The following is a 12,386-nucleotide window of genomic DNA, read 5'->3' as shown; positions in this document are numbered from 1 at the left end:
CACTGGGCTGAGCGAGCTTCCAGGATGGGGGCTCCCCGGGGCCGAGCGCTGCCTGGCGAAAGCCCCAGGTGCAGGTGAGGAGCTCCCGGGATGCTGACTTCAGTGCTGACACCACAAAGCCGGGGACAGACAGGGACAGGGACAAGCTGGACGCCAGTGGGGGCAGTGGGCACTCCCGGGAGGCAGGGTGGCGGCAGAGGCCGGCTCCAGCCGGACGGGCAGAGCCGGGGAACAGGAGCCCCCATGCCCTCCCCCGCCCCCCATGAGCCCAGACACATCCTGGCGGCCAGGGTGGCGAGGCTCTAAGGAATCCACAGCAGCAGGACTCAGGGCGTGGCAGCCCCTCCCTGACCTTCGGCGTGACCTCGACTCCAGGGTGTTAGAGGCAGAGGAGGCCCTGGGCGCGGCTCCAGGCTCAGGGGCTCGCGTGTGAAGACCCCGTCTCTCTATCCCTCCTGTCCCTTCTCTGACCACAGCCAGGGCCTCGCCCGCGGCGACACAGCCCCAACAGGCCTTCCGAGAGGACCCCGGAACCACAGCAGAGAGAAAGCGTCCGTCAGACACGGGACAAAACTATCAAAGGAAGATGTTTTATTTTCAAGTTTCTATGGAGATGTTACAAACAACGGAGACTTCAAAAAAAAAAAAAAACATTAAAAAATTTTAAACTACCATTTTAAAATAAAAATGTGATTACGTAAAATAATAAATAACGACAACCCACGACACTCTGAGATGAATGCGTGTTACGTGCCTCAGCTGCAGGGACCCCTGCCCCGGTCCCAGCCCGGCCGCCAGCTGCACCGTACGCCCACCCGGCATCCTAGTGATGTAGGAATGAAAGCGCCACACCGTCCAAATCTTGACTTTATTTTTTAATATAAAAAATGCAATTTTGGAAACCCACCCTACCTTCTCCCCTAACATAATGCTTTATCTCTTAAAAATAAAAATAAAGTACTAATTCTATATACATCACATGTACCATACAAAAATGTATCCAAAGTTTCTATTGCTACCAAAGTGTTCTAAATTAAAACAAGTTACAGAAAGCCCCTCATTGTAAACAAAAGATTACAAGTTACAAAATCAAAGAACACACAGCCAGAGTCATTTATACAACAACCAACACGTCCTGCTCCCGAAGCAAGTTGAATTTCCATGTGCCTGTATAAAAACGCGTATCAATATACTTTCGCAAATTTATTTTTCATTATAAAGCAAATGAATACACTTTCTACAATAAATAATCCGCTGGGAGACACACCCGTGGGAGGCTGGGGCGCACAGGCAGAGGCTGGCGGGTGGTGGAGGACGGCGAGGCTGGCCCGGAGGGAGCGCCCGCCCGGCCCTCACGGGGGCGGCGGAGTGTTTTTGGTGATTCGCGAGTGCTGCGCGGCATAAACGTATTCTCCACCTCTTTCCACAAAGTACCTTTCAAAATAATGTCATTTTCTCTCTTAAAATACACATTTGTCATCGTAAATTTACATCCCATCTATTAAATAAGTGGTACTCTGTGTAAAGAGTATGATTTACAAAATTATTAAACATTCAAAAGTCTTTAAAAAAAAAAAAAGGCTACAGTTCCAAGAAAGTGACGCTGGCAGCGCCCTCCAGAACGACCTGTGAGGGGCACAGAGCCACACGCGGGGCCGCCCCACGCCACTCATAGAGCGCCCGACGGGGACGGCCTCGTAGAAAACTGGGAAAGAAACCTCCCCCTCCCCAGGAAAAAGAATTAAACTACACCTAAAAGTCAGAATAAGTTAAGTGGTGAACAATATACAGCATGTACAGTGTATCAACACTATGGACAAGGCCGCGGCCGCGTCAGTCTATGTCGCTGAGGTCGCTGGCCGGCTCCCCGTGCACGCGGCTCAGGTGGTTCATGGCACGGTCGAAGGCGATCCTCACCGCCTTCCGGATGCTGGAGTTCCTCCCCTCCATCATCTTCAACTTGTCTATCGTCTCATCGATGCCAAGAGGCACCATCTTGGACTTTGGGAGCCACTGCCTTTGAGGGAAGAAAACAGACCGTGAGGCCCGCGCAAGAGTCCACCTGCCCCAAGGCAACCACACCACATGCACCCGGCCTCCGTGCCGCCGCGCACTTCAGGCCAAGCAGCTCCTCAGAGAGCCCCGCGAACGCAGGATCGGCGGTCCCCTCCTTCCCTCCGCATCACTTCCCAGCGGACCCTCAGCCATCCACACGCTGCCCGAGTGACCACCAAGGGGCACGCGCCTACAGGCACGCACACACGCATGACACGTGCACTCCCACGGCAAGGGGGGCGGGGAGACCCGCTGAGCCACAGGGAACCCAGCAGGGGGGCGGCGCAGGCCGGGGGGGGGGGGGGGGGGAGAGGAAGACGGGCAGGGGTCAGCAAGACACACAAACCCGACGCAGCTGCACGGGGCACCGCAGCCGGTCGCACAGCCCGCAGCCTCCGGCACGGACAGGCTCCCAGTGCTGAGCGCAGAGGCACCCAGCACCGCAAGCGCAGGGGGCAGCTCCCGCCTGCCCTCGGCTCAGGGTCTGGACCGCGGCCCAGCGGGGGCGTCCCCTGGCCACGCGCAGGGGTCTGGGAGCCCGCGAGAGGCCCACAGGGCGCCCGTGGACCCACCCAGGACCCGGCGGGGACGCACCAGCTTCTCTTGTTGTCGAAGAAGAGGACGAGGAAGAGCTTCTCGTCCGCCTTGGTCTGCATGTGCTCGCCGATCTTCAGCACGTCCAGCGGCGGGGCCGGGATGGTGACCCCATTGTGGTGGCCGGGCACACGCGGCATCTTGGGGTCGATGATCTGCCGAGGGAGCACGGGGGTCACGACGGAGCCCGCACCCCCCGCGCCCTGGGGCAGGCCAGGCCGCTCCAGCCACACCTCTACACCCCAACACCCCCGCGTCCGTTTCTCAGGAGGTGGTCACAGGACACCTGTCCCGAGAGCGGTGGGACTGCTCCAGGCCCAGGGACACAGCCAGCTGGCTCGGCGCCCCCGCGCCCCGACACGTGCTCCGTGGCTCACCAGGGCCGGGTACGAGGGGTAGCCACTGCACTTGGCCCACACGACCTTCAGGGGCTCGAGAACAGAGGCCGCGGCGTCGGTTGAAATCCACATGCTGTTCTGACCAACTTCTGGGGAGGAGAGGGAGGGAGAGGAGGGAGTCACAAGGGCAAGGGCCCCCGGGACCCGACACACCCGCAGCCGCCCCAGGCTGGCAGGAGAGACACGGCGGGCGCCCTGGCCTGAGGGCTGGAGAGCCTGGTGCCCGCCCCGGTGCCGGGAGCATCTACGCCCGCCCCCAGGCTGTGACACTGTGTCACCCTGTGCCCCCAGCCCTCCCCAGCCCCGGGACCTCTGCCTCAAGGTTCCCGACACATCCCCCTCCAGGAGCGAGCAGGTGGCCGCGGGCTGAGACTCACCGGCCGCGATGCGGGCCGCCTTGGCGTAGTTGCCGTTCTCAATGCAGGAGATCAGCTCGCTGCGGTCCTCCAGCGTGTGCCTGCGGACCAGGGCGGGCTTGCCGCGGCCACACTTGGGGGCGCCAAAGCTTCGGCGGGAAAGAGAGGCCCGTCAGAGCCTGGCTGCGGGATCTGCAGCACCACCCCGTGCACGAGGGGAGGGGAGGAGCGAGGCCGTGCGGGCCACCTTCTTTTCTTTTCTGGCCACCCTGTGGCACCTGAGTTTCCAGACCACGGGCAGAACCCAAGCCTGGCAGTGAGAGTCCTAACCACTGCACGGCCAGAGAATTTTCGGCCACCATCTTGATAAAGACAAAACTCGGGAGGAAAAGGCCCAGTGCGGACGTAGCTCACACGTTCGCAAGCTGTGTTACACTTTCCCACTTCTGGTTAAATTCTACAAAGCGGACTAACGTGCAACAGGGGCAGTGTCCCCGGGAGGGTGGGGCGGGGCAGGGCGGGGCCCACCTGGAGTCGCAGAGCGGGCTGCTGCTGGAGGAGATGCTGGACTCGGAGGCGCAGCGGCGGCGAGGCGCAGCCGTCCTCCCCGGGGCGCCGCCCAGCCCCTGCTCCTGCTCACTCCTCGCAGCCCCAAAGCCATTGGCGAGACCTGCAACACAGGTGTGCACACGGCCCTGAGCTCAGCTCCACGGGGCAGGCGCCCACGCCACCATCCTCTCTGAACCAGGGACAGTGCCAGACAGACGCACCCCAGCACCCAGCACACTCAGAACACGCGGACAGGTGCACGGGGGGACGGGGGCACGGGGGTGGGGGGGCCCAAACGAAGATGACAAGCCACGGAGAAGTCGGGGCACGCTGGTCTCCAGAAGGTGCTCTTGAAAGACAGGCCCCACTAAGGCAAAGAGGGCCTCCTGCAATTCCTTCCTGGAGGCTCCACACCCGCCAACCCGCCAACCCGCCAACTCGCCAACTGAGGCCCTGAGTCTGGGCAGGGGCCCTGGGTGGGGCGGGGTTGGGGGGGATGGAGGGGAGCCACAGGAGCCGCCCCACGCCCAGGGGCTTCCAGGGGATCCGGGGGCTTCCTTCCACGTCCACGTCTAAAGAAAACCTTCTCTCAAAATAAAGCACTAGCAGGAACCTCAAAACACTCAGACCTCTGAAACCCAAAGACGAGCACCAGGCTCGTGTGGGTGCCGTGTCCAGAAGCCACGATACCATCCGCACCAAAGCACACGGGTGAGGACGCGCCACCAGGAGGCCAGAGCTCACGGAGGTCCATACACCCAAGCAGCCCAACAAGCCAATGGCATCACCTTAGCGTCCGAGAGGCGCTGTGATCAAGGCAAATCTCGAAGCCAAAGCACAGATCCTGCCCCTGAAAGCCTGACACCAGCAGGTGGCAGGGAGGACACCGAGCACCCCCACCCCAGGGCAGAAGGTGCCGGGAGCCACAGCCCCGTCCGGCAGGCGCCGCCCGGCCCGGCCCAGCCCCTCTGGGTGTGACAGCTGCAGGGGACGGCATGTTTTTTTTTTTTTTTTTTTCCCAAAAAAGAATCCCATTCCTCACGCTTCAAAAATCTTAAAATCCATTTCTTCAAAACTTTCTTGACGTAGTTGGCCAAATTACAGGGTTTTCCCATCTGCTTTACATATTTTTCTATAAACAAATACAGGTGAGTACACCTAGATGGCAGCCCAGAGGTAAAAACGCAGAAACAGAGCAAGCTCTGCTGCTCCTGAAGAGAGAGCAGCCCCCAACCCCCTCAAGCGAACCGGTCAGGCGGCCTGCTCTGTCTCCGGCGCGCTTAACACCACGCCTGTAAGACAAGCTCAGCACTTTCCACTCTAAACCTGATTCACATTCATAAGTAGTAACTGCAGGTAGTCGGGGGCGCTATACTCATTTTCAGAACCTGGACCAAACTACCTCAAGAGAGCAGGCCCACGAAACAGAGCGGCTGGGCTGAGGCCGCTCCTCGCCATCCCAGCCCGCGGGGCCCGGGTCCGCCAGGAGGGGCCGCGGTCACGCAGGTGCACGCGCAGCACCGGCCGGGCTACAAGACCCCACCTGCACGCCCTGGGGGCCCGGGACAGCGCCCGACACTGGCCAGGTCCAGACACTCTGTGGCGACAGCCCGGGGGTCAAGGACGTGCAGCCACGAAGCCGCTCCAAGCGGAGCCAGGGGCAGCCTGCCCCGTGCCCGCCCTCCCGCCGGCCCAGCGAGCTGTCCGTCCGCCTCCCAGCAGAGCAGGCGCAGCAGCCCTGGAAGGTGGCGGGGAATCTCACCGCCTGAGACAGGCACCCGCGCCTGGGAAGAGCTGGGGTGCAGGGTGAACAGCGCCTGCCGCCCACGACCCCCATCCCCAGGCAGGAAGGCGGCGGCCAGGAAGGACAAGAGGAGGGGCAGGGCACCCGTCACAGGACACACCTGGCGAAGGTCAGACAAAGGACGGGCCTCCTGAGCGCGGGGAAAGGGGAGGGGAGACCAGCTCCGGCTCCAGCCGGGCCACCCTCGCGACGTCCCCAGGGAGGCGGCCCAGACGTCACCTGCACGGCACGCGTGGTGACAAGTGACACCGGGGGGAGAAGATCCAGGAGTGGGGAGTCCTCGACCAGGAAACACGAGGACCCAAAGGCCACAGACTCCCCGGGTGACTGTCAGTCACGCAGGGCTTCCCACGTCACCCACGGGCACAAGGCTGTGTGGCTGCAACAGGGCCAGGCTCCGCATGCCGCCCCGCGCTGCCCGGAGACCCTGCAGGGGCTTGAGATGACACTCAGCGGGGCAGGGTCGCAGGTCCGCACAGAGGCGGGCCCAGAGCCATCGGCAGACAGCAGGCGTCCCCGTGATGCCGGGGGCCACGCGCGGGAGCACACGTGGGCGCCTTTTTAAACACCAAGCGCCAGGTCAGTGCCCCGTGAAAAGTGCCTCAGGGACAGGCCGACGCCCCTCACACGTGAGCTGCACCCCCAGAGCCCGTGGGACTCAGACTTGACGCCTCGGACGACTGAGCAGGCAGCCTGGAGTCTCAACCCCCTTCTCTGCCCCAGAGGAGGACACGCCGAGTGGGGAGCCCTGGCCCCCCGGGACTCTGGTCGGCAGTGGCTGTGGCAACCCAGGGCCTCCCACAGGCGTGCTGGGCGCCGAGGTCCACCCCGCCACGCCCTCTCCGTGCCGGCAGCCCAGCCAGAGGCTCAGCGAGCAGAGGGGCTGCGCTCCCCGCCGGCCACACAGGGTGGACCCAGGGCTCCCCTCCCGCAACACGGTACTGGGGCCTGCAGGCACAGGGACTGCAGCCGGCCTCTCGGAGCTGGGGGTGTGCGTGTTATTTTAGTTACAAGTTTTTATTTTCACTGTTGGCAATAGAATTGCATCTTTTGTGCGTTTTTCCACCTTTCAATAAAAACACAGAAGCACAGCAGGTAAGATCCCCACACCCTGCTGTTGCCCAAATCGGCTCCAAGACGACGCAGCAGCGTGGAAGGCTCGCCGGGTCACCCAGCACGGGACACCCCCACGCCCGCGGCCAGGACGTCCACTCACGGCAGCAGGCGTTCGGCGTGGTGACCAGAGACCCCCGGGCAGGGCCGGGGGGAGGAGTCAGAGGAGAGGTGAGCAAGGAGGGAGCCCCGGCAGAAACCAGGAGGCAGAGGCGCCGACAGCAGACGGCGAGGGGAGGCGGTGCCGATGCCACGGGGTCCGGAGCCGAGCGTGGCCTGCGCAGTCCTTCCCAAGCCCGGCACCCGACCCAGACCCCCTGGTCATCTCAGACCCGGTCCTGTGCTGGCCGAGGGCGGGTCAGAAGCTCTGTCCACGTACATCATCTGTGGACGCAGCAGGGTCTCCGGGCACCGTGGCCCCAGGCTTCCCTCGGCACGGTCACCCTATCCGTGGGGAGGCCGAACGAAGTCCCAGCCAGCTGGAGGACGGCGCGGCCCTGGCACCTGCGGGCGTGCGGCTGACTTACAGAGGGGCGGGTGGGGTGGGGCTCCTCCCAGTGCTGGTGTTTGTTTTGTTTGGAGGGTGGCTGAACCGGCGCTCCCAGAGTCATCCGCAAGAGTGAGGTGACGGGCAAGGGCGCGGGGCTCCTCTGTGCTCCGAGCGGGCCGCGTGCAGAGCTCCCGTCCAGGGTGAGCAAGAGAAAACAATTAGGGTCCAAAGAGGGGACTACCCAGCATGTTAGTAGTTAAAATGAGAACCTGGAAAACAGCGAAAAAGCCATTTAGTCTGACTGCAGGCGCCGCAGAGCAGCCTCCTCCCTGAGCGGCCTGCGGACACGGGTGACGGACGCGCGCGCACGTGCGCACACACCCCGCCACGCACAACGGGAGCCACGCGGCAGGCGCCTCGAGAGGAGCAGCGAGCAAGGGTCCAGCCGGCGGCCGTGGGAGGAGACCCGGCTCCGGGAGGAGGCGCCAGCACGCCGAGAGGCCCCAGCGCCCGGAGGGAACACGTCGGGTCTGCTGTGACCTGGAGTAGACAGGAGGCCCCCGAGGACACCCTACGAGGCAGAGCACGCGGACGGACCTCTGGGAAAAGCAGAAGGTATCGGAACACCCCAAGTGCCGAGACTGCGAGGACTGCCGCTCAGAGCAAGAGACCCGGCCGTGGAGCCCAGCAGACGCCGGGGGACGGGCCAGCCGAGCACCGAGAGGACCCACCACGCACGGCTGAGGGCACCGCCGTTCCGGGACAGGAAGCAAAGCGCTCCACTCGAGCCGGGCCACGGCAGCCGACACCTCCAGACGCAGCCCGGCCCACTCACGCCAGGCCTGAGAAACAACCAGCCTCACCGTCGCCACGGAAAACCTGCAAAATCCTCAGCTCGGACGCGGAAACCGGAAGGAGCGGATGTGATTTCCTACAAGGGACCTTTGGTGAGGGAGTCCAAGAGGCCCCTGAAAGCCCGACAGTGGAAGGCCCACAGAGGGTAACAGCACCAGAAGAACAGCCGGTGAGCGAGGGCCACCTCAGGGCCCGGCCGCCCACCCCTCGGACGGCAGCTTCGCCGGGGCCCTTGACCACAGTGCCCTGCGCGTCTGGTGCCAGGACACGGCGCCCTGACTCGCCCCCGGTGCAGACGCCGGGACCTCCCGTGCGCGTAAAAACCAAGCCGAGCGCGTCGCTGAATGTGGCTGAGAGGCCAGTGCGGTTAAGGAGCCCTGAGCACGGACACGGGGTCCCCCGCATCTGCATCCAGGAAACGGCCAAGCAGTTCGCGGTACTCAGAAACAAAGTTTTAACAGATTATCAGAAAACCCCAACTTCGTATCGACCCATCAAAATAAAAGCACAAGAGTATACACAACACTTCAATGAAACTAATGACACCTGCAGACGTTTATTTGGCGACAAAAAGAACCGTCTGCTGAGGTGCAGGCGACGCACCTCTGGGTAAGCCGCCCCTCCAGGATGGACGCCTGGGACCGAGCCACCCCAGCCAGCGGCCACCCCAGCCGGCCCCGCCAACTCGCGGCTCAGACTCAAGCGCCGAAGGAGGAGACCCACTTCTCTGTCTAGATGTGACCCACGGACCAACAGCAGACACGAGCCAGGCTCTGGTCCACGTCCAGGACCAAAGGAGGTTCGGACACGCCTCCGGGAGACAGCCCCCAGGCACGGACGACAGGCGGCTAGTTCGCCGGCACAGAAGCCCCGGCCCTCCGCCGGGAAGGCCGGCAGCAGGCTGTGGAAGAGCAGGGAGAGCACAGGTGCCTCCCGCGAACGCAGCCAGAGGGACACTCCTGACGGCACGCGGGCCCGTGGACGTGTGGGCGAGGTCATCAGACACAACCTACAGAGGCTGAGTGCTGAGTGAGCAGCCCTGTCAAGGACGCTCTTCGCAGATCACCCACCGCGCACGCGCCAACCCAGCCGCGCAGGACAGCGAGGAGCCGTGAGCGCGCCCGCGAGCAGGGGCGCACGCGCCGCACTCAGCCCGCGCCCCGCGGACGTCAGAGGGAGGCCCGCGGGGCGCCCGCCGCCACCCCCGGTGCCCGGTGCCCGGACCCACGCGCTCAGCACAGCCGCGCCCGGCCGCGCCCGGAAGCCTCCCCGGGGCCAGACGCCCCAGGGGAGGGAGCAGCAGGGCCCCCAGGCCAGGCCGGCCCCGGCCCGCGGCCACCCCGAGGGGGGGCTCCGCGAAGAACAACGCCGTGCGACTCCTCACGCGCACGACCGCGTGCCAACCCCGCCGCCGGCGCCCCCTGCCCCGCTCCGCCCCGAGACCCCGCGGCATTTACCTGTGTCCAGGCGCTTTCCCGGGGACCCCTCCTCCACCTCGGAGTCGCCGCAGGTGCTCCGCGACCTTTTTCTTGGCTGCAGAAGAGTCTCCAACCTCGGAAGGACTACAGACAAAAAGGTTTTGGTCCCTAGCTGAGGAGAAGTTGGCTGGGTTTCAGTGTTCTTGGCAGACTTTGGGGGGCTTACACTTTTCGATTTGCAGAAGAGAACAGAGGTGCGTCTGTTTACATCGCTCGAAGGCTCCGCCCCCGCGGAGGCCGCCGCCGGCGCAGCGCCACTACTGGCGAGGGTGGGCTCTGCAGGGTGTCCGATTACCAGTGCGCTCTGAGGGCAAGTGCTATGTGACTCATTACCAAATGTGACTCTTTGGAATAGTTTACTCTGCTCTGGGTTGAGTTCTACTGGTTTGAGGGTTGGTGGTTCTGAATTAGTCTCCGAGTTTGAAGGAAGAGGTAATGCATCTGATGGTTCAAGTTTAGGGGGAGATTTATCTCCTGAAAAAATTATAAATAAAGTGATTTTTGAAAACTGATAAGTATAAAGTCTATTATAAAATTCACTATCAATGTGAAGTCCACCAAACACTAATTCAATCAAGGAAACACAGCATCACACAATACTGTCTGCACGCAGCCGCGGGCCACACTGTGTGCGCTTCCCTAACACCGGGCCGCGGCGCCTGGCGCCCAGGTGTCCGGAGTGACCCTCTGAAGACCCCTGCGAAGGGCACCGCACATGCGCCTGCATCGACACATCATTCGCGTTCATGACAATTTCTGCAATCAACATGTACTTACCTTGAGGGAGAAAAATATTTCACGTGACTAAGGGGCTCTAAGAGGGCCGCCCCCCTCCTGACCCGGTCCGCTCGGTTAGCAAGCAGGAGACAGGCATGTAAATCTGATTTCGGACCAGGGCATGCTAAGTCGATGGCAAAAAACAGGGAGCGGTGAGTGGCTGAGAACGTCCCAGGAGAGCAGGAGGACGCCCCACTCTGTCCTCAGACACACTAACGGCTGTGCCACCTTCGGAAACGCTACCACCTAAGTTCTTTCTTTTAAGTCTCACTTGAACACTAAAAACAATCGTTGGACAAAGACTATGTGAACCTCTCAAGAAAGGCTTTTAAACATTACTAACATAAAAACGAGCAGCCTGAGAGCCAGTGTGTGAGCCCCAGGCTCTGGGCGGCTGGCAAAGCCCCTCCAGGGAAGAGGGGGCTGGCCGGGGCGGGCACACCCGCTGGAATAAGCCACCGAGGTTTCGCTCCAGGCAAGGCTGACTCTGGCTTCAGGAAGTGTGACAGAAAACAGGAAAAACACTAGGCAGTACACATTATCACGAGGTACAGTTTCTATCTTATGAAACCTGCACATCTCCCCAAAACCATCCGAAATACATGCAGTTAATATTTCAAATCCAAAGTCATTTTGAAAATGAAAAGCTACACAACTTCTAAAGTTCACTTATGTCTCCAAGCAAATGTTTCGAGAATTCTTCTAACTTATGCTGGGAAGAGCCAGCCAGGCTCAGACCCCAGGAGGGTGGCACCGAACTGCAGAAGCGCTCCGCCAGGCAGCCGTGGTCAGCTCTGCCCCAGAGGCGCCTTCGCTTTCAAATGCCACTCAGAGCCTGTCAAGACACGTGACAGCGACTCAGAAAACGAGGGGAGAGCCTTTCCTCGACCAAAAGCTGTTAGGAACGTCCGTTTCAGAAAGAGACACCAACTCATCTCGTGCACGTGTGCAAACACTAGGGCATGAGTCCCACTGACGGCACACAGCTGCTCACGAAGCCCCCCGCCCACTATTCACGGCCACATGGGAACACGGAGCCCGGTGGGAACGAAGGACGTGCAGAGCGACCACCGGGAGGCTTCCTGTCACCATGAATTCCCAGGGCTTCTCCCCGGGGATGGGGCCCTCCTCCTTCCCTTCCCAGCAGAGGCCTCCTCTCCCCACCCCCACCACCGCCCCCCCCCCCCCCCAGCCCCACGGGGGCTCTCTTGCTGACCTGACACCCAGGTGCCAGCATCGGCCTTGAACCTGGGCTGGGGAAGGGGGAAAACAACGACGGCGCTACCCCTCCTCCCTCCGTGGAGGGTCCCCACTACCGCCGCCCTCACCGCCACCCCCACCCCCCCCCCCCCCGCCCCGGCAACTCAGCACACGGGCTAAGACAACCTCAGGCCCCACCCCCCAGGCGCCCGCTCCCACCTCAGGGCAGCCACCCCCCAGGCGCCCACAGACCTGGCTGCACACACAAGGCCCCGGACCACACAGTCCACAGCATCCACTACGTCCACACTCAGCCCTGGGGGCAGCCTCATCGGAGGGGCCCCCCGACCCTCCTCCTCCCCAAAGGCGGTGCTGTGGCGCAGGGCACGTCCCAGGCCTCCGGGGGCCGCACGGATGCAGGGTGGGGGTGTGGGGGTCAAGGGCAGAAGCTGCTCAGGTGACCTGGTGGTGCAAACCACTCCCGCCACCAGCTGTAGGCCCCTCGCCAGCCACTGGCCCTGAGCCTCGGTGTCCTCGCCCATCAGACGAGAGCAGACAGCACGGTGCCTGCTGGCCCCACAGCTGCACCACCGCAACCGCTGCCCGCCACCTACAGAGCAGGTGCCAACCAGGGCCCTGGGGGGCCTGCCCACGGAGTCAACACACGGGACCAAAGTTCCCGTACAGTCACGCTGCTAACAATCACACGTCACTTAA

The 12,386-nt window shown here is 62.4% G+C and overlaps 1 protein-coding gene across 8 annotated transcripts in view; it reads right to left on the bottom strand.

Annotated features, from left to right (window-relative positions):
• Positions 1-594: 594 nt before the first annotated feature.
• The window catches only part of BRD1 (bromodomain containing 1), a 35,636-nt gene continuing 23,844 nt past the window's right edge, over positions 595-12,386 (bottom strand). For 2 of the 8 annotated variants that reach the window (XM_057741656.1, XM_057741655.1), the window contains exons 8-13: positions 9,672-10,166; positions 3,932-4,073; positions 3,425-3,552; positions 3,027-3,136; positions 2,650-2,804; positions 595-2,017 (exon numbers count right to left, since the gene is read on the bottom strand). In XM_057741656.1, coding sequence (XP_057597639.1) covers positions 1,834-2,017; positions 2,650-2,804; positions 3,027-3,136; positions 3,425-3,552; positions 3,932-4,073; positions 9,672-10,166 — 1,214 coding nt within the window. In that variant the 3' untranslated portion in view covers positions 595-1,833. Of the gene's footprint in view, positions 2,018-2,649; positions 2,805-3,026; positions 3,137-3,424; positions 3,553-3,931; positions 4,074-7,440; positions 7,629-9,671; positions 10,167-12,386 lie in introns of those variants that run through there. The other 6 variants (XM_057741658.1, XM_057741659.1, XM_057741657.1 and 3 more) reach the window with 5 other exon arrangements.

The sequence above is a fragment of the Hippopotamus amphibius genome, chromosome 7 (assembly GCF_030028045.1).
Source record: "Hippopotamus amphibius kiboko isolate mHipAmp2 chromosome 7, mHipAmp2.hap2, whole genome shotgun sequence".
Lineage (NCBI taxonomy): Eukaryota > Metazoa > Chordata > Mammalia > Artiodactyla > Hippopotamidae > Hippopotamus > Hippopotamus amphibius.
Note: the sequence above shows the minus strand (reverse complement) of the source record. Positions and strands in the feature narration are given on the sequence as shown.